This window comes from Bombina bombina, chromosome 7 (genome assembly GCF_027579735.1).
Source record: "Bombina bombina isolate aBomBom1 chromosome 7, aBomBom1.pri, whole genome shotgun sequence".
NCBI classification, from domain to species: Eukaryota; Metazoa; Chordata; class Amphibia; order Anura; family Bombinatoridae; genus Bombina; species Bombina bombina.
Genome location: NC_069505.1, coordinates 504054773 through 504076768, shown reverse-complemented (window position 1 = coordinate 504076768; position 21996 = coordinate 504054773). Strand labels below are relative to the sequence as shown.

At 40.6% G+C, this 21996-nt stretch overlaps 1 protein-coding gene across 1 annotated transcript in view; it reads left to right on the top strand.

Moving 5' to 3' along the window:
- Window positions 1-10277, top strand: part of LOC128666896 (cytochrome P450 2G1) — a 39938-nt gene extending 29661 nt beyond the window's left edge. The window contains exons 6-9 of the mRNA XM_053721707.1: window positions 2374-2512; window positions 5242-5429; window positions 8005-8146; window positions 8302-10277. Of these exons, the coding sequence (XP_053577682.1) occupies window positions 2374-2512; window positions 5242-5429; window positions 8005-8146; window positions 8302-8486 (654 nt within the window). The 3' untranslated portion in view covers window positions 8487-10277. The remainder of the gene's footprint in view (window positions 1-2373; window positions 2513-5241; window positions 5430-8004; window positions 8147-8301) is intronic.
- The last annotated feature ends 11719 nt before the right edge of the window (window positions 10278-21996 follow it).

Below are 21996 nucleotides of genomic sequence, written 5' to 3'. Positions count from 1 at the left end.
CTTATGATTAGACAAGGTAGTATCTAAATTATCAATAGTTTCAATAGTATCAATAGTTTCATTCAGTTGTTTACTATAATCAATATATTTTTGTGTTGTTTCAAAAGGATGTAAAATCGGCAGTAATCTTATTGATATCTGTTAGAATAAATTCTCTTTCCTCCTTTTTGTGTCTCAGTAACTGTTTCATTAATATTATGGAGCAGTTAGTTAAGCTTTCATTCCATTCCTCCATAAATTTTTAGTTACTCAGAGCAAAAGAAGGACATTTTTTCATGCGTAGACCCCTAGGGACCTTATTTTCAGAAATATATCATTCCAAAAATTCTATGTCCCACCATAAGTTGGTTTCTTTAAACCTCAATTGTTCCAAATTAGAAAAAATACTAGTGATATCATCCTCCTTAATGAGATCACTAACTAGGGTATCACCTTTAAGATATGTCTCCATAATTCGTTTCCTTCTGCCTTCATTTATAACCCCTGTGGGTATTGTACTAGTGGCCATTATGGAGATTGCTCAATAATGTATATATTAAAAGTTAAACACAAGTTTGGCCCAAAACAACTTTTTAATTCACTTTTATCATCAAATTTGCTTTGTTCTCTTTGTATTCTTAGTTGAAAGCTAAACCTAGGTTGACTCATATGATAATTGCTTAGCCCTTTAATGCCACCTCTTATCGGAATGTATTTGACAGTTTTTCACAGCTAGAGGGCGTTAGTTCATGTGTTTCATGTAAATAACATTGCGCTCATGCACGTGGAGTCAGCAATAATTAATTACAGAGGTAAACAATATATTTCTATAACAGTGCTGGTTATGCAAAACTAGTGAATGGTAAATAAAGGGATTATCTATCTTTTTAAACAATAACATTTTCGTTGTTTACTATCCCTTTAAACTCATAACTAAAAAATGTCTTTATGAGATTTGGCAACTTAAAAAGTAATCTAAAGTCATATGTTCTAAAAAGCCATAAACCAGTTACTAAGTGAGGAACCCTTACGGTCTTTTATGTGCACACTGTATTTTGTTTTTAAATAATACTTTTTAATAAATATGTTGGAAGCAGTCCTAGATGTATCATTTGTAAGCTCTTTGCCAGGTTTCCAGAATTCAACTGCACAGTCCCGTATTTTAGTGGCTGCCTGTAAAATCTTTACAAACATATTAGACGCTTCAATGTGTTCCTTAGTGTTAGCTAAATCAATGCATTTTCCATAATTGAGCAGAAAGAAGTGATGAACAGTCAAAGGCTCAGATCACTTCTGTTTATGTAACCAAAGATGTAAAATTACTTATTTGTATGTTACTGGTTATTTTTTTAAAAATATACATTTTTTACACCTATTATAAAGTAGAATTGCATGATTAACAAACACATAATACAAATGGAATGCAATAGAACTTGCTTTAAATGTCAAATGAGTTGTAGATTTTTTTCTGACATTTTTTTTTACATTTCTTTTATATTTCCTTTACCCTGTATCATGTGACAGCCATTAGCCAATCACAGATTGATAATGGAAATAAATTAGAAAGGTTTCTTAAAGTGCAGGTCAATTTTCATGTGAAAGTGCCTGGGGAACTTTCATTCATGAAAATTGACATAGCACCGTATTTTAAAAATAGTTACAGTACCTTGTTCTTCAGAAATGCCGGATCGCCGTTCTGAAAAGATGCCCCGCCTGCTTCTTCCTGGTTTACTTACACAGCAATGACGAAACCGACTTCCTCCAATCACAGCGTTGCCTTAGGCAATGATTACCCAGAGGGGGAAGCCGTGATTGGAGGATGCCGGAATCGTCATTGCTGACGTATGAAGAGGCTTGTGACGGGCTGGTAAAGCACTGGAGCGGCTTGAAGAAAAAAAGGTAAGTATATTTTAAGAAAAATGCTGAAATGTCAATTTTCATGAATGAAAGTGCCCTTGTTTTTAATAGGCATTTTCTACCTAAATTATAAAAGTTTTAATTTTGACTTTACTGTTCCTTAAACCTACTATAAATATACTTTAAAAATTGTGTGAGAACTGGTATTTATTGGGGTTTTAACGGGATTAAGAAGGCAAAAGCTACATAACAGACACTTAGCACTTGATCTAAAGTTTTCCGCTGTGACAAAATTATCTGAGGTCTGATCAGTACTACAAGATACCTCAAGGCATTTTAAAAGGGCAAATCGTAGCTTGTTTGCTGTTTATCTGGTTCTACAATGTTCTGGATAAAAAGTAAAGACAACTACAATATCATGCTCAAAAGATTATTGATGAATTCTCACCATGCTATCAGGTTTTTCATTATAACGCCCGTAATGTGGAAGTGAATGGAAGAAAGTTTATTTATTGTATTGTCTCATTCTTCCTGAAGGAAAAAGATCCCAAAACACCATTTACTGTGACAAATCTTGTCGCAACAGTGACTGACACATTTCTAGGCGGAGCCGAGTCTACTGGCAGTACAGTAAATTATGGACTTTTGATTTTTATAAAGTATCCCGAAATTCAAGGTAAGTAACTGGTGACCTTTTTTTTTTATTTCTTTTTAAACTTGTGTTTAATAGATTTTCAAAATTATCAGGTGAACAAAATGTTCCAAATTCCCATTTTTTTTTTCTTCTTTACAACAGATCCCTTGAATTATTTTCTCATATTCCCTACAATTATTCCTCAATTTTTGCATTTAGTACCTGTTCTCTATACCTCTTGTACTCTAAAACTAAAACTCTTCTTTAAAAGGATATGAAACCCATTCATATAGTGCATATAATTTTAAATGACTTTCAAATTTATTTTGTACTATCTAGTTTGCTTTGTTTTCTTAGTATCATTTGTTGAAAAGCATACCTAGGTAGGCTCAGCTGCTGATTGGTACCTTCTGTCATTGGTTTACTAATGTGCTCAGCTAGTTCCCAGTAGTACGTTGTTGCTCTTACTAACTAAAGATTTTTACAGTAAAACAACTTGATATTAAAAAAAAACCTCTTACTAGGTCTTCAGGTTTTATACAGGTAGAAATCCCTTTATCCAAACTGATTGGGACCAGAAAAGGTTTGGATTTTGGAATATTTGCATCTGTAAAATGGAACAGATTGTAGAAGGGATGGAACCAAGTAAATTCAACCATATCTTATTTTATTTAGACAATATTTACATGTTATTGTATAGTTTATACATGTAAGCTAAAGTAGTTTTATATATTTTTTTAATACTTTAGTATACATAGTACCCTCAGAAAGATAATACAGTACTGTAATCAGAAAGGTAATATTTGTTGTTTTAAATAAATATAGACTATTATATGTATCTTAGAACAAACAATACAAACACACCAAAGACACCAACATAGAATATTTTGACTTAGAGGCAGGGATAAATAGTATGTTATTTATATATCTATATACTAGTCCTAAAGCCCATGTACACGGACATTTTTTGCTCTCTCTCTCCCCCCTCTCTTTTGCTTTCTCTCTCCCGTCTCTCCCCCCTCTCATTTGCTTTCTCTCCCCCCTCTCTTTTGCTCTCTCTCTCCCCCTTCTCTTTTGCTGTCTCTCTCCCCCCTCTCTTTTGCTGTCTCTTCCCTTCTATTTTGCTTTATCTCTCCACTTCTCTTTTGCTTTATCTCTCCCCTTCTCTTTTGCTTTCTCTCTCCCCCTCTCTTTTGCTCTCTCTCTCCCCCACTCTTTTGCTCTCTCTCTATCCCCCTCTTTTTTGCTCTCTCTCCCCCTCTCTTTTGCTCTCTCTCACCCCTCTCTTTTGCTCTCTCCCCTCTCTTTTGCTCTCTCTCACCCCTCTCTTTTGCTCTCTCTCCCCCCTCTCTTTTGCTCTCTCTCCCCCCTCTCTTTTACTCTCTCTCCCCCTCTCTTTTGCTCTCTCTCTCCCCTCTCTTTTGCTCTCTCTCCCCTCTCTTTTGCTTTCTCTCCCCCTTTTTTTTGCTCTCTCTCCCCCTCTCTTTTGCTCTCTCTCCCTCTCTTTTGCTCTCTCTCCCTCTCTTTTGCTCTCTCTCTCCCTTCTCTTTTGCTCTCTCTCTATCCCCCTCTTTTTTGCTCTCTCTCTCTCCCCCTCTCTTTTGCTCTCTCTCCCCCTCTCTTTTGCTCTCTCTCACCCCTCTCTTTTGCTCTCTCTCCCCCTCTCTTTTGCTCTCTCTCACCCCCTCTCTTTTGCTCTCTCTCCCCTCTCTCTCCCCTCTCTCTCCCCTCTCTTTTGCTCTCTCTCTCCCCTCTCTTTTGCTTTCTCTCCCCCTCTCTTTGTCTCTCTCTCCCCCCTCTCTTTTGCTCTCTCTCCCCCCCTCTCTTTTGCTCTCTCTCCCCCGTCTCTTTTGTTCTCTCTCTCCCCCTCTCTTTTGCTCTCTCTCTCCCCTTTTTTTGCGCTCTCTCTCCCCTCTCTTTTGCTCTCTCTCCCCCCTTTTTTTGCTCTCTCTCCCCCTCTCTTTTGCTCTCTTTTGCTCTCTCTCTCCCCCCTCTCTTTTGTTCTCTCTTCCCTTCTCTTTTGCTTTCTCTCTCCCCCTCTCTTTTGCTCTCTCTCTCCCCCACTCTTTTGCTCTCTCTCTATCCCCCTCTTTTTTGCTCTCTCTCTCTCCCCCTCTCTTTTACTCTCTCTCACCCCTCTCTTTTGCTCTCTCTCCCCTCTCTCTTTTGCTCTCTCTCCCCTCTCTTTTGCTCTCTCTCTCCCCTCTCTTTTGCTTTCTCTCCCCCTCTCTTTGGCTCTCTCTCCCCCCTCTCTTTTGCTTTCTCTCCCCCCTCTCTTTTGCTCTCTCTCTTCCCTCTCTTTTGCTCTCTCTCTCTCTCTCTCGCGCAAACGCAACTGCAACCACGCCCACTCCTGCATGACCATGCCCCACAACACGCCCGGTCCCACCCCCACCACATCTGGTCCCGTCCGGCCCCGCCCACCATTTTGGTGCAGTCAGAAGATCAGGTAGACTCTAAGGCCAGGTGTGTTTGTCCTCGCGCTCTCTACTGCACATGACAACTTCTGACACACACACTTGACCTTTTATATTATAGTATATACCGGTATATATATATATATATATATATATATATATATATATATATATAAATAATTATTTTTTAGTTATTTATTTATTGTTTATATAAAAAGTTTTGATTTGCGAATAAGTGGATTTTGGAATACTAGATTTGGGGATTTATACCTGTAATTCATTTTCTAATAGTTCTTTATAATTCTTCACTACTAAGATACCTCTTCCCTCTATTTTGACTGGGTGAAATTACAGCCAAGTTACAAGAGGAGATCCAACAGGTGATTGGACACAACCGTGAGCCAGTGGTCGAGGACAGAAATAACATGTCCTACTTAAATGCGTTTATCCATGAGCTGCAGAGATATTGTGATGTCTTTCCAATGGGAGCGAATCGTTCTACCACAAGAGACTTGGATTACCGTGGATACTACATTCCTAAGGTCTAGATATTTTATTAACACAAATTCCGCTTTATTTAAAAAAAAAAAAAAAAATTGTACCATTTTTGTTTTTTAATAAAGTAACTGCACTAGGCAGTAATTTGGGTTTAAATTTGGCAGGTTCGGGGTGTTAGAAAAAAAAACGGCACTGAAATTGCCTTTACATTGCGGTCTATGGGAACTGTGTGTTCCCTGTAAATATTTATGTATATATACATATATATTTATTTATGTGTTATTATTTGTATATACACATAAAACACAAATATTTATGTATATAATCATATCTATTTAAATTTGCTGCCATCGCTGCACTACTTACTCCCTTCTCAGCACTAGGTTCTGTGCCGATGATGACGGCATCAGAACGAGTCTCCCATAGGAGCCTATGTTTTTTAGCAAATGCGAACGCATGCTCCCATTCGCATTGTGCTTAACTTGTAATACCAGCGCACATTAGCATGCGCTTGTATTACTCAAGTGATATTTAGCGCTCCACTTGTAATCTGGCCCATAATGGACTAGATTACAAGTAGCGCACAACCAATAGTGCAGGTTAGTTATTCTTAGAGTGACCTTGGGGAAAGAATGTTTCACTATGTGGCATTATAAGTGGTTGGCAAAAAAGGTTTAGCGAATATTCTTAACACGGGCAACATTTTGTAAGCATGTCCTATACTCAGAATGGGTAGCGCAGGGTGCGTGCTGGACTGGGAACGGCTCAAAGGTGTGTGTGCATGTGTGTATACTTATAGGTGCACTGTTTTTAACTTGTATTTCAATAAAAAAACATAGATTAAAGGGACATGAAACCCAAAATGTTTCTTTCATGATTCAGATAGAGCATACAATTTTAAAAAAAAGTTTCTAATTGACTTTTATTATTACATTTGCTTGGTTCTCTTGTTATTCTTTGTTGAGGAGATATCTAGATAGGTAACGTGCACGTCTCTAGCACTACATGATAGGAAATAGTGCTGCCATCTAGTGCTCTTGCTATCGTATAGCATTGTTGTAAAACTGCTGCCATAGAGTACTGCAGACACGTGCACACTCCTGAGCTTACCTTTCTGCTTTTCAACAAAAGATAACAAAAAAACAAGGACAATTTAATAATAGAAGTGCACTGGAAAGCTGTGTAAAACTGTGTGTTCTATCTGAATTATGAAAGAAAAAAATTTTAACCCTTTGAGTGCTACACACTTTCCCACCTGGGTGCTTAGCTCTTTTAAGCTTTTTTTTTTAAAGAAATTTTTTAAATTTATTTATTTATTTTTAACTTTTTTTCCCAGATCCCCAAGACTTATACCATTGGAAAGGTTAGACGATTACCTTTCCAACGGTGGGTCTTGGGGGTCTGTAGCTGCTTAGATGCCTGAGATACAGGCTTCTAAGCAGCATGCCCCCTGCTCCTATACTTAACATTGTTAAGTATAATTAAAGTTGCGCGGTGACGTCATCATGTCATTGTGCGTGATGTCACAACGCATAACAAGAAGCCCCGGCGATGCCTGTCACTATACAGGCATGATCGCCAGAGTAGGAGCGGGTGGTAGCCCCCAGATCTCCCTAAAGGTTGGAGAGTACTAGCGACAGCTCTGAGCCGTCGTTAGCACCTGAGTGGGAAACTCTGCGACGGCTCAGAGCCATCGTTAGCACTCAAGGGGTTAAGAGTAAGTAAAGACTCCACTATTTGACCTTTAGCTTAGTGCACCATTGGATTTGCTCTCGAGCAGCACGAGTATTCAGGTCTCCCCCATATAAATGTATTATGTGATCTAACAAGTTATCGGACCCGAGACTATTGCTTGAGTGCTAATATTTTACTTCAATTTACTGTAATCTGAGCACTAAAACAAAAGTGCTTTATTGTACTTGATTTTGGCTCAAAATAATGTTCCAGAATCTGGGCCAATCTGTTCAGATGGTGTACTGAGCATGAATGTAATTTAAAAGACACCGGTTATATTTTATTTCATACATTACACAATAAGTATATAGCAAAGAAATAGCTGTATATATAACCATGATATATTGTCCATTAGTTTGATGCTAGTTAATTAAAGGGACACTCAAAATGAAACTTTCATGATTCAGACAGAGCAGCAATTTTAAGACAACTTTGCAATTCACTTTCATTAGCAAAATGCGCACAGTCTTTTTATATTTACACTTTTTGAGTCACCAGCTCCTACTAAGCATGTGCAAGAATTTAATATTGTGCTGGCGGACATGATCCGCTGTATTGTATCATGTCCGCCGCACATTGATAAACACTGACAGCATACGCTATCTGCATTTATCATTGCACAAGCATTTCTAGTGAAATGCTCGTGCAATGCCGCCCCCGGGAAAATTTGCAGGTGGCATTGAACGAAAGGTGGCGGACGAGTTAAGGAGCAGCAGTCTTATGACCGCTGCTCCTTAACTTGTGTTTCCGGGGCTCATGAGGAAACTGCTGCATTTGCAGCATAATAATTCGGCCCCTAAGTGCTATTGCATTGTCTTTTTATCATGCGTTTGCTGAGTATACAAATCTGCTGTATTTACTGGTCCTTTAATTTGTGTTTTATAGGGTACTGATGTTCTTCCAGTGTTAACCACCGTGCTAAAGGATCCAACACACTTTGAAACACCTGGTGAATTCAACATCAATCATTTCTTGGATGAAAATGGCACATTTAAGAAAAATAATGGTTTCTTGGCATTTAGTGCAGGTAGGTGCTAAGCAAACATGAAGACACTTTTAGATATGAACTCAACTGGTGCGTTACAATATAATGAAAGGGACAGGAGAAGCTACAAACCATCGTGTGTTAATATAAAGAGATGTTCCAATTCTCTAATGACCTCCCTTTCATTCAAATCACAGGTAAAAGGTCGTGCGCTGGGGAGAGCCTGGTTCGGATGCAGCTGTTCATATTCTTTGCCACAATTCTACAAAAATTCACCTTAAAGGCAACTGTGGACCCGAAGGATCTGGACCTTAGTCCTGCAGAAAGTGGCATTGAGACTATACCACCCGTCCATAAAATCATCTTTATACCTCGAGAATAAACTGCTATAGGCTAGATTACAAATGGTGTTGTATTTAGCGCTCCCGCTTGAACGTAAACATCACTGGAAGTAAGCTTTTTGCGCTCATTACGTTAAGTTTGAAAGTAAAAAGGTTGTGTGCGCGCAAAACCCAATGCGCATTAAAAGATTACTTCATGATTTTGCAATCACATTAGCACATTCTCCCCATAGACTTCAATGGAGCAGAGAAAAAAACAAAACAAAAAAAACCGAAGAGCACTAAACCCGATATGAATTATGAATATTTTACATTCCAATGGTCTTCACATGTTCAATTTATTGTTTTATATATATATAAAATGTTTCTTGGTAAAATATATATCTATATGCTTATATATAGGTATAGATATATACAGATATATATAGGAATATATAACAGTACATAGACTAGTATAAAAAGAATTCCCCTATGTGAAGAACATTGATATTTAACATTTTTACAATATATAGAACAACATATATACACATGCATACACTTATTTAGACATGAATATGCATATATATATATTTATATATATATATATATATTTATTATAGCTCTTTCCAGTCAAACACCTTGTCATAGACCATATGCCTTTGAGCCATTATCTTTTTAATATTTCTATGAATCATTTTTATCAGAAAGTTTATATGAGTGTTACTATCATTTTAAATGTTACCTATGTTGTGTTTGGTACAACTTTTTTAACCCTTTAGCCTTTACACAAGCTTTTCGGACCCACTATTCTGACGAGCGTAGAATGTGATTACGCTCTTGTAATATGTAATACATAATTGTAATATGAGTGAACTTAAGCTTACGTGCTAAAACCTAACACTGTTTGTGCATTAACGTTAGCACGCCACTTGTAATCTACCCCATATAAATCTCTATGTACCATATCTTTATAACGTCACATTTTATCTGCCAGCTGAGGAAATGCAGAGATGAATATCAATACAGGTGGCCCTCGGTTTACAACGGTTCAATTTGCACCGTTTCAGAATAACAACCTTTTTTTTCAGTCATGTGACTGCTTTTGAAAAGCATTGAGAAGCAGTGCATTGACTAGAATAGCCAGTAGGTAGAGCTGTCCGCTTGTGTTGCAGCAAAGATATGCAATCCAAGCAAGCTGAAATTAATCAGTTTAACCAGACCTGAGCTATCGAGCAGATTTCAAAGGAACAAGATCTTCCTGTCTATAAATCAGTCCAGATTGGAATGCATAGAAAGAACCGTTTGCAGAAAAATGCAAGTAAAGTCTGTTTGTGTGATTATTTTATTAGGTTTATAATGCTGTTTGGCAAATGTTTTTGTTCATTTAACTTAGTTTAATTATATATTCTGTGTTGTATGATTATTTTATTAGGTTTATAATGCTGTTTAGCATTTAAAGTCTTCATTTCAAAGCTTTAAAAATAATGTATTAGGTGTTACTTATGACAATTTTGAGAGGGGCCTGGAACCTAACTCCCTCACTTCCCATTGACTTACATTATAAACTGGGTTTCAATTTACAACGGTTTCGATTTACAACCATTCCTTCTGGAACCTAACCCCGTCGTAAACTGAGGGCTACCTGTATATGGTTTACAATTTTAAGATGGCATTGTGTGCTTCCTATTGTTGTGTAAAGATAAAACATAGACTTATGACCAGGGTGTTTGTCACACTGCCTAATTACCTTATTAAATACAGAATACAAAGACTTGTAAAAAACAAAGCCTCTGTTTATTGAGCTGTGTATATACTACAGAATAAAACGTGTATAGACACACACTATTTCATAACGAATGCTGCTTTTTTATCCGCGGAAACAGATGTTAAGAAGCAAAGGTCTTAAGATCGCTGCTCCTTAACTCATCCGCTAGCTCTGAGGCGGCGGACAGCAATCCGCCCAATCGTGTACGATCGGGTTGATTGACACCCCCTGCTTGCTCGCAAATCGGTAGGGGACGGCATTTCACAAGCAGTTCACCAGAATTGCTGTCGGCATTCAGCGATATCTGGCGGACATGATCCACTGCAGGGGATCATGTCCGCCAGACATTAAGATATTGGCCCCATAGTCTTATTGGAAGATTGACGCCGGAAATTGTAGATAGACCACTGCTTCTTAACTTGTCCGCCACAACATATGAGCGGGATGATTGACACCCCTGATTGGCCGCGAATGTGCAGGGAAGGCATTGCACAAGCGTATGCGGTCGGCATTTAACGAAGCAATTACGAATCATGTCCGTCCGAGGTTTGATAAATCGGCCCCTTAGTCTATTTAACTCAACTTAAGTTCTCTGGAAACCAGCCATAAAATTTACTTATTTATCCAAATTATCCAAATTTTCTTTCATTATTCAAATTGATCACACAATTTCAATCAACTTTATAATTTATTTATACTATCAAATGTGTTTCATTCTTTTGGTATCCTTTGTTGAAAGAGCAGTGAACTAGCTGCTGATCACATGAGGTGAAGCCAATGACAAAAGGCATATATGTGCAGCCACCAATCAGCAGTTGGCTCCCATTAGTGCATTGTTGTTTCTCAGGCTACCTAAATATGCTTTTCAGCAAAGGATCCCAAATAGACTGTGAGGTTGTAACAAAACCAAACCCTCATTCCTGGCCAGTAGCAAGATACACCGGCATCAGGTGGAGAGACTGATGTTTGATAATAACTCCAAGCAGATATAAATGGCTGAGTGACCCCCCTTACTAGCAATTCTTACTGGGGCACTGCAAAAACACACAGTAAAAAGCAAGAGAAAAGGGTAAGAAAGTGATAATGAACAAACTTGGTAACTGAATGCTCTCAAATGCATTAGATCAGGTCAAATGCCATCAGCATGCTATGTTTCATGTTAATACATTGTCATGTAATTATTATAAGTTCAGGCAACTCAGGCAGCCCAAGGCAAAATGCTGTTTTGCTTGAGTGGTGACGTTTTCACCTCTTGGCCAATAGCCGTGCAGGAAATCCGGCCTGTGTCCCTGTGGCGCCCGATTCCCCGTACTCTCTTTGCTAAGAGGTGGAAACGTCACCTCTTAGCAAAATAGCGTTCAGCCGAGGGCTGCCTCAGCAACTAAGTGCGGCAACGTTTGAAACAATTAAAGGAGCTTTCTGCATGAAGTATTTTATACTTCATGAATTAAAGTCACCTTTGTTTGTTTCAATAGTCAATTCTAGCATTTCACAAACCCAAGGATTGACTTTCACTTTAAAGTGAATGTAAAGTTTAATGAATAAGTGAGCCGTTTTTAAAATACTCTTAAAAACAGGGGCACTTTCATTCATTAAACTCTACAACGAAGCTGATTTTTTAAAATATTGACCTTTCTTTATGGAAAACAGACCGGCGATCGTCTGTCCGCAGCTCCTGCAGTACTTAGCACAGCAATGACGAATCCGGCTTCCTCCAATCGTTGCTTCCAGCTCTGCCACGCAGAGATTGGAAGAAGACTAATTCGTCATTGCTGTGCTAAGAACAGCAGTTCATTAAACCTTCCATTCACTTTAAACTTGGTTTAAATGTCTATATCTAAAAGGAACTAGTCAGTGTGATTATATGTACTACATTATGGCAAAGAATTTTCTGTTTTGGGTTTTTATACTTCAAGACGTTCATGACATTGCAAATTTAAATAAAATAGAAAAAACTGGGAACAAAGTAAAAGATACCAATCCCCACAGCGCTGTAGCAACAGCTTAAAATAGATAACAAATATGAGGAAGAAGTTACTTTGTCATAGGCACAATGACCACAGATATAATTATAAAAAATCCAAATGTTACTTTAATACAATTGATAACATAAAAATAAAACAACATAAAAGTAAAATTACAATTAAAAGGGCACTAAGAATATATACGCTGATCAGACGTATAATAACAAAAACAATTAAATAAGAATGAACAAAAATAAACAAAAAAATATGTAGCACATTAAAACAATTGAATAGGAACAGATGGCTCGAAGGGATTCCAATGGAGTTAATCAAAGGCTTGAGACAGGATATCCACAATGGAATCAGGTTCAGGGCTGGAATACAGATAATTCCAAATCAAACAAAGGAAAAAGAACCAAGCAAAAGGTATTCACTTTCCATCTAAAGGGGAGGAGAGTCCACAGCTTCATTCATTACTGTTGGGAATTAGTAACCTGGCCACCAGGAGGAGGCAAAGACACCCTAGCCAAAGGCTTAAATACCTCTCCCACTTCCCTCATCCCCCAGTCATTATTTGCCTTTCGTCACAGGAGGATGGCAGAGAAGTGCCGAAGATCGGAGTAGTCTCTTATGGAGGGTACTACTCTTCGCATTTGGACTGGAGTTTTAAGTAGTCCTGTCAGCCTCTCAGTGAGAGCCTGGGTGAAATTTAGAGTCCGGAGATGCAGGGAGAGTCTTTCTGTGAAACCATCCCGACTCATATTAACAGCTCTACAAGCAATCAGCGTTGACGAGTTTCGCTGCCTGCTTTTTACACTCAAGTCCATGTCAGGAGCGAGGCTACTAACCTGTCACACTTGAAGGGCCGTGTTCCTGTTCCATGGCGTAGATTCTGGTAAGATTGTTTAATTTTTTATTACATAATGATAACACGGAAGACAGGGTCACAGTGTGACACCTTTATCTTTATAGAATCAAGGGTTAATATTCCTAGTAAGGGGATTATTGAACAGGGAGGGTTTATACATGATATTGTTTATTGTGTCATTGCTGCGTTATGTGCGAGATGAGGCTCTGGCAATGTATGGAACTTTCAGGTGAATTATGGGAGGATGGCGCAACCGTTTTTTGGCACGTTTTCTCCTTAGGCAGGGGCAGCCCTGCTGGGCATTCCATCTGACCGTGTCTGGCTATCCATCTTCCTCTGTCGATCAGCAGTGCAGAAGACAAAACGGTTTCTGTAGTCCGGGTCATAGGAGGTGGTGAATGCCCCGGCCATTGGAGGTTATAAAGGTGCCTGTTTATTAGGATTAATCTAGTCCATAATAAAAGCGCAAGCTATGGAGGACTCTGACGTGTTAGAGGGTTCTCCCTCATTAACAAGATCTTATTACTGTGTTTATTGTGAGGAGGTTCTGGTAGAACAGCCTTCACAACTATGTTCCACATGCCTTAATAAAGTTATGACATCTAAAAGTAAATGGATGTCTAGTACTACTGAGCCGTCCACCTCTGAGGTGTCCCCGTTCCGTGAGGTGCGCTCCCTGCATTCATCTCCAATTGCACATGCAGCACCCCAGGACCCAACCATTACTCCTGCGGGAGATATTAGTTGGCCGTCAGATTTTGTGGATCAACTGCAAGTGGCGGCATTGAAAGTGATCCATGCCTTACCACGTTCTGCTAAGCGCAAGCGTAGGGCATATCAGGGTGGCCCAGCCCAGAGATTGTCTACGCCTGTGGAAAATTCTGAGGCATTATACGATGAAGAGGCCCACTCCGACTCTTCCGCGGAGGCGCCTTCTGGATCAAAGTCTGTGTCATCTAAACCTCCGGGTGTGGAGGAGCCTGACTTTAGGTTTAGGATGGAAAATTTGCGCTTTTTGCTGCAACAAGTGCTTGCTACTCTGGAGGTTCCGGAACCGAAACTTCCAGAAGAACCTGCGATTCCTAAGCTTGATAAGGTGTATGAGGACAGGGCGGTGCCTCAGGCCTTCCCGGTTCCTGTTAAGATGGCAAATGTTATTAAGAATTAATGGGAGCGATTAGGTTCTTCCTTTTCCCCTTCTTCTTCCTTTAAGAAGCTGTTCTCCGTCCCGGACTCTCATCTAGAGCTGTGGGGTACTGTCCCTAAGGTGGAAGGTGCTATCTCCACGCTCGTGAAGCGGACAACTATTCCCCTCGAGGATAGTTCGTCATTTAAAGAGCCCATGGATAAAAAGTTGGAAAACATGTTAAGAAAAATGTTTCAACACACAGGGTTTGTTTTTCAGCCGGCAGTGGCTGTAGCCGCGGTCACCGGTGCTGCAAAATATTGGTGTAAATCCCTGTGTGAAATGGTCGAGGGGAAGACTTCCATTGACGAGATACAGGATAAGATTAAGGCGCTGAGGATCGCCAATTCTTTCATATGTGATTCCAATATGCAAATTATTCACCTGAACGCTAAGGTGTCAGGTTTTTCCGTTTTAGCTCTCAGGGCTATGTGGCTAAAGTCTTGGTCTGCAGTCGAGGCTGTTGTCCCTGCCTTTTCAAGGAAAGTTTCTGTTTGGTCCAGGATTGGATTCGATCATATCCACGGTTACGGGAGGCAAGGGAGCTTTCCTACCGCAGGATAAGAAGGCTTAGCCTAAAGGATCTACTTTTCGCCCCTTTCGTGCGGACAAGGCCCAGCACCAACAGCCCGCCACGAAAGCGAACCAGTCCAAGGGAACTTGGAAACCGGCTCATTCTTGGAACAAGTCTAAGCAGAGCAAGAAGCCCACCGAGACAAAATTGGCATGAAGGAGTGGCCCCCGACCGGTCTCCGGACCAAGTAGGGGGCCGATTATCTCTCTTCTCAGAAGTCTGGTTGCAGGATGTTCAGGATCCTAGGGTTCTGGACGTTGTCACCCAGGGTTACAGGATATGGTTCAGATCCCATCCGCCCAGGGGCAGATTCCTTCTCTCAAACTTCTTCAAACGTCTTCAAAACCGGAAAAGAGAGAAGCCTTTCTAGAATGTGTGAGAGATCTTTCCTCTCTAGGTGTTATCATACCAGTACCCCTAGCAGAAAGGGGTCTAGGGTACTATTCAAATCTTTTTGTGGTTCCAAAGAAGAAGGGCACGTCCCGCCCGATTCTGGACCGAAAGTGTTTAAACAAGTTTCTGAGTGTTCCATTGTTCAAAATGGAAACAATCAGATCTATTCTGCCCCTAGTTCAAGAGGGACAGTTCATGAAAACCATAGATTTGAAGGATGCTTACCTTCATGTGCCAATCAACAGGGACCACTTCAAGTTCCTGAGATTTGCGTTTCTGGACCAACACTTCCAGTTTGTGGCCCTTCCCTTTAGTCTGGCGACGGCCTCAAGATTTTTCACGAAGGTTCTGGGGGCGCTACTTGCGGTGGCCAGAGCCAGAGGACGACATCCTAGTCCAGGCGCTGTCACTCAGTCTAGCAGAGGATCATTCGAGGGCTCTTCTTCTTTTACTCCAATCTCACGGTTGGAAGATCAACTCAGGAAAGAGTTTCCTGGTTTCCAGCAACAGGGTGGAGTTCCTGGGCACAATACTAGACTATGTCCATGAAAATATTTTTCACAGACCATTGACGCAGGAAGATTGTGCCCTCTTGTCTTGCCCTTCAATCCTCCTCAAGCCCATTGGTGGCTCAGTGTATGGAGGTGATTGAACTCATGGTTTCCAGCATAGACGTCATTTCATTCGCAAGGTTCCATTTCCAACCTCTTCAATTGTGCATGTTGAGAAAGTGGAACGGTGATCATTCAGATCTATCACAGCAGATATCCATGGATGTTCGGACTCGGATCTCACTCTCCTGGTGGATCTGCCCGGAGCAACTGTCCACAGGGACAATTTTCTTGAGACCGTCCTGGGAGATTGTGACCACAGACGCGAGTCTGGCAGGATGGGGAGCTGTTTGGGGTGCCAGGATGGCACAAGGAAAATGGTCCCGGGAGGAGTCTCCATCCGATAAATATTCTGGAACTCCGAGAAATCTACAATGCTCTGAAGGCTTGGCCTCTTCTGGGGTCGTTCAGCTTCATCAGATTCCAGACCGACAACATTACCTCGGTGGCTTACATCAACTATCAGGGGGGTACGGGGAGCTCCCTAGCTATGAGGGATGTGACTCAGATCTTGGAGTGGGCAGAGTCCCACAACTGCTCGTTCTCAGCAATTCACATTCCAGGTGTGGACAACTGGGAAGCAGACTTTCTCAGCAGACAATTCTTTCATCTGGGTGAATGGTCCCTTCCCCCCGAAGTGTTTGCGGAGATTTGTCTCAGGTGGGGAACGCCGGATATAGATCTCATGGTGTCCAGACTCAATTGCAAGCTACCCCGATATGGGTCGAAGTTGAGGGATCCCCAGGAAGAGCTAATAGATGCCTTAGCTGTGCCTTGGGGGTTCAGCCTAGCTTACATTTTTCCCACTGTTACCACTTCTACCTTGTGTTGTGGCACAAATCAAACAGGATCGGGCTTTGGCCATTCTGATTGCTCCGTCGTGGCCGTGGAGGACGTGGTTTGCGGATCTGGTGGGGATGTCTTCCTCTCCACCGTGGAGGTTACCCTGTTGCAGGGATCTGCTGGAATAGGGTCCCTTTCAACATCAAAATCTTGATTCTCTGAGGCTGACTGCGTGGTAATTAAACGCCTAGTCTTGGCCAAGAGAGGCTTTTAAGAAAGTGTGATTGATACTCTAATTCAGGCAAGGAAGTCAGTCACTTGTCGCATCTACTATATGGTGTGGAGGACTTACTTGTCCTGGTGTCTCCAGGAGGGCTTGGAGAAGGGACTTGCCGCTAGTTCCTTAAAGGGACAGATTTCGGCATTGTCAGTCTTGTTGCACAGGAGACTCGCTGAGCTCCCTGACATCCAATCCTTTGTTCAGGCCCTGTCTAGAATCAGGCCTGTCTTTAGACAGTCTGCTCCCCCGTGGAGCTTAAACTTGGTCCTTAAGGTTTTGCAGAGGGTTCCATTTGAGCCTATGCATTCCATTGACTTTAAGATTCTGTCCTTGAAGGTTCTCTTCCTGTTGGCCATTGCATCGGCACGCAGAGTATCTGAACTGGCTGCCTTGCAATGTGAGCTGCCTTATCTGGTTTTTCATGCAGATAAGGCTATGTTTCACACTGGTTTGAGGTTTCTTCCCAAGGTGGTGTCTAACCGTAAAATCAATCATGAAATAGTGGTTCCGTCTTTGTGTCCTAACCCTTCTTCTAAGGAGAGGTTACTTCATAATCTGGATGTGGTTCGTGCCCTGAAGTTCTATCTTCAGGCTACAAAGGATTTCAGACAGTCTACATCTCTTTTTGTGGTGTATTCAGGGAAGCGCAAGGGGCAGAAAGCCTCTTATACTTCTTTGTCCTTTTGGTTGAGGAGCTTGATTCTCTTGGCCTATGAAACAGCGGGACATAAGCCTCCTCAGAGGATCACGGCTCATTCAACTAGAGCTGTGGCTTCGTCTTGGGCCTTGAGGAATGAGGCCTCTATGGAGCATATTTGTAAGGCGGCTACCTTGTCCTCCTTACACACTTTTACAAGGTTTTACAAATTTGACGTTTTTGCTTCTGCCGAAGCTGTTTTTGGGTGTCCTCTAGATCTTGGGTATATGTTCCCAACAGTAATAAATGAAGCTGTGGACTCTCCTCCCCTTTAGATGGAAAACATAAATTATGCTTACCTGATAATTTAATTTCCATCAAGGAGAGTCCACGGCTCCCGCCCGTGTCTCCGATGGGCGGAGCTAAATTTAATTTATCTTCTGGCACTGTTTATACCCTGATATTTCTCCTACTGTTCCTTGTTCCTTGGAAGAATGACTGGGGGATGAGGGAAGTGGGGGAGGTATTTAAGCCTTTGGCTGGGGTGTCTTTGCCTCCTCCTGGTGGCCAGGTTCTTAATTCCCAACAGTAATGAATTATTATTATCAGGTATTTGTAGAGCGCCAACAGGTTCCGCAGTGCTATGAACATGGGTGGTATATAAAAAACGATTACAGGGATCAAATGGGTAGAGGGTCCTGCCGAGAGTTGCACTATTGTAGTTGGCTCTTATGAAGGTCAACTACAAACAGCTGGGCTCATAGGCTTACATGCTTTGGGTTTTTAGGGGATAGCAGTGGAGATAGGAAGGTTAGTGTAGGTTGTATGCGTCCCTGAATATTAGAGTCTTCAGGGAGCATTCAAAGCTTTTAAAACTAGGGGAGATTCTTGTGGAGCGAGGCAGAGAATTCCATAAGATGGGAGCCAGTCTTGAGAAATCTTGTAGACGGGACTGTGAGGAGGTAACAAGAGGGGAGGAGAGTAGGAGATCATGAGCGGAGCAAAGGGGACCTGAGGGAGAGTATCTGGAGACAAGGTCTGAGATGTAGGGGGGAGCAATGCAATTGAAGGCTTTGTATGTCAGAGTGAAAATGTTGTGTTTAATCTTGGAGGCAAGAGGAAGCCAGTGAAGGGATTGGCAGAGAAGTGTGGCAGATGAAGAACGATGTGCAAGGAAGATGAGCCTGGCAGAGGCATTCATTATGGATTGTAAAGGAGCTAGGCGGCAGCTAGGGAGACCAGAGAGGATAGAGTTGCAGTAGTCGAGGCGGGAAAGGATAAGAGAGTGGATTAAAATCTTTGTTGTGTCTTGTGTAAGGAAATGTCTAATTTTAGCAATGTTTTTAAGGTGGAAGCGGCAGGCTTTAGCCAATGACTGAATGTGAGGAGTGAAAGAAAGGTCTGAGTCAAGTGTGTTCCCAAGACATCGGGCATGTGAGGTTGGGGTAATGATGGAGTTGTCAACAGTTATAGATACATGGGGGGTGGAGATTTTGGAAGAAGGGGAGAAAATAAGTTTTGGAGAGATTTAGCTTGAAGTAGTGAGAGGACATACAAGATGAGATATGAGAGACAGTGACACGGGTTAGCAAGGAAGGAGATAGTTCTGGTTCAGAGAGTTAGATTTGGGTATCGTCGGCATACAAATTATAATGAAACCCGTTGGACTTTATTAAGTAACCTAGTGAGGATGTGTAGATTGAGAAGAGAAGGGGACCAAGGACAGAGCCTTGCGGTACCGCAACAGAAAGAGGTAACAGGGCAGAGGATACCCCAGAGAATGCTACACTAAAGGTACGGCTAGACAGATAGGAAGAGAACCAAGAGACAGCTGTGTCACAGATGCCGAAGGATTGGAGGGTATGGAGCAAAATAGGGTGGTCGATAGTATCAAAGGCTGCAGACAGATCAAGGAGGATAAGTAGAGAGAAGTGGCCTTTTGATTTTGCTGTAAGTAGGTCGTTGGTAACCTTAACGGCTGTCTCTGTTGAGTGAAGGGGGCGAAATCCAGATTGCAGTGGGTCAAGGAGGTAGTTTAATGTAAGGAAATGGGATAGACGTGCATATACTAGCTTTTCAAGAAGCTTTGAGGAAAGAGGTAGTAGGGAAATAGGGCGGTAGTTGGATGGGGAGGTTGGATCGAGAGAAGGTTTATGAAGCCGTGTACTTTCCTCCCCTCGATGGAAATGAAATTATCAGGTAAGCATAATTTATGTTTTTACTTACACCGGGAGGGTTTTTTAAACAGAAGCGAATGTCCTTCTAATGGCTAATCTCCGTCAAGATTCTCGATATGCTGACAGCTCAACCAGACTTTCTTTAAACTTGATTATAATGTTGGTGTGCTTTTCAGTTCCTCTTAGAAATGGAAGTGTAGAACACTGTTATATCCCACACAACCATTGGCTGCTCACTCTAGTGACCTATTTATAACTGTCCCTTATTGGCCACAGCAGAGAAAGTAACCTAAGTTACAACATGGCAGCTCCTATTGTTTTATAAACACTTGCTATATATCTTAGATTACAATATTATTTATGACTATCTCAGCAGTAACCACCAACATGTTAGAATATCCTAGGTTACAAAATAATTTACTATTGTCTCATCAGTAACCTCCCATATATTTGTATTATTTTACTGTAGTTCTGATCAGGTGATATCTTTTTAAACACGGCAAATTATATTTGTGGAGTAAAGAGGATTCAGTTAGGATAAATATATACAGATTTATTAAACATTAAACAAGATTTTATCAAGCAATATACCACTTAATTATACACAAAACAGGCTCTCTGACACACTATAAAATAAAATATATTTGCTTAGTTTTAACCCTATAGGTACCAATTTATAACATTGCCAATATACCAGCATGATCCAACTATGCGATATGCGTTACTGGCAACTGTTATTTAATACAAATATGACCATTAAAATTCTATCCTGATACTTAACAATTTATAGCAATTAGTCAGATTCAGAATGAGTGTGCACAGTTAATGAACACATAAAACCCTTTGTGAATGCTTCAACAGGTCTCAGCCTTAAATACAAAACAACTAAAATTAAACATATAATACATATATATTAAACATAAGAGCTTTCCTTATAACAAGTTAAAATTTAACTGCACAATATCTATGAAAGGATTTCTTGTATTGATTAGTGAATTAGATTCCTAGACAATATAAACCAGACTATAGGGGTAGTACATATACAGTATATAAATGGGCTTATAATTTATATCATGCCTATCTCAATAAAGTCTTTAAATGCAGTAGCTGCTTAAATATAAGTAAATACTTTTTTTACTCCCCCACAAATATTTGCTCTCCAAGCCTCTAGTCAAGCCGTATGTTGCCACTGTATCCGGTCCCTCCGAATCTCTTAGTCCACAGGAAAAACAGGCCCTAATACCAGCTGCCACGGGATCTGCTAATGCTCCAACAAGCTTTATCTTCACGTCTACTACATCTGACTACTTGATGATCAAAGCGACGGATACAAAATTTAACCTTCCTCGCCCTGCTGTGGAATGTATCTGCTTTGGGAGCTATAATGTGAAAATGGCACAATGGTGTCCTTTGAATATGGAGCGGTTTATTTTGAAGATAACATTGTACCATGCCGACACGCTTTCCTTCACAGATGGGACAGCTCAGATTAGTGAAGCATTCATGGATCAAGTGGGAAGATCTGCTAAGTAAAAGCAGGAGTGGGTTAAATACTTTCTCATATTACAGCGGTAACAGTTTTGTTTTTTTTCTTCAAAATAGCACAAATGTCTTATAGTATGAATTTCATAATCTGCAAATGCACAATAAAAAAACAATGCAATGGCACTTAGGGCCTGATGTTATAAAAAAAAACTCTCTGCTCAGATGAGATGATGTAAAATAATCCTCCAGCACTGCGAGATCTCATGAGAGTCTAAAAAACATAATTTACCTGATAAATTAATTTATTGCATGGTGGCTAGAGTCCACGAGCTTGTTACTGATGGGATTTACATTCCTACCAGGAGGGGGCAAAGTTTGCCAAACCTCAAAAGCCTATAAAAACCCCACCCACCTCACACATACCTCAGTTTATCGTATAGCCAAGTGGTGAGTTGTTTAAGGAGTAAAAAGCAAAAAATACAGGATCAGGAAAATAACCCACAAAAGGGTGGGACCTCATGGGCTCTCGCCACCATAAAATAAATAAATTATCAGGCAAATTCTTACATAAATTTTGTTTTCTTTCTTATAGGTGGCAAGATTCCACGAGCTGTTACATATGGGATATAATAAAATAAAAACAGCTTTTATTGCTGAGAAATTAAATCTGAAAAATAAAGTCTATTAAGATAAAAAAAAACTCAAAAAAATATAGGCACCAGTATCAAATAGTGACAACTGCCTGAAGAACCTTTCTACCAAAAGCTGCTTCTGAAGAGGCAAAAACATAAAAATGGTAAAAGTATGCAAAGAAGACCAAGTGGCTGCTTTGCCAACTTGATCAACTGA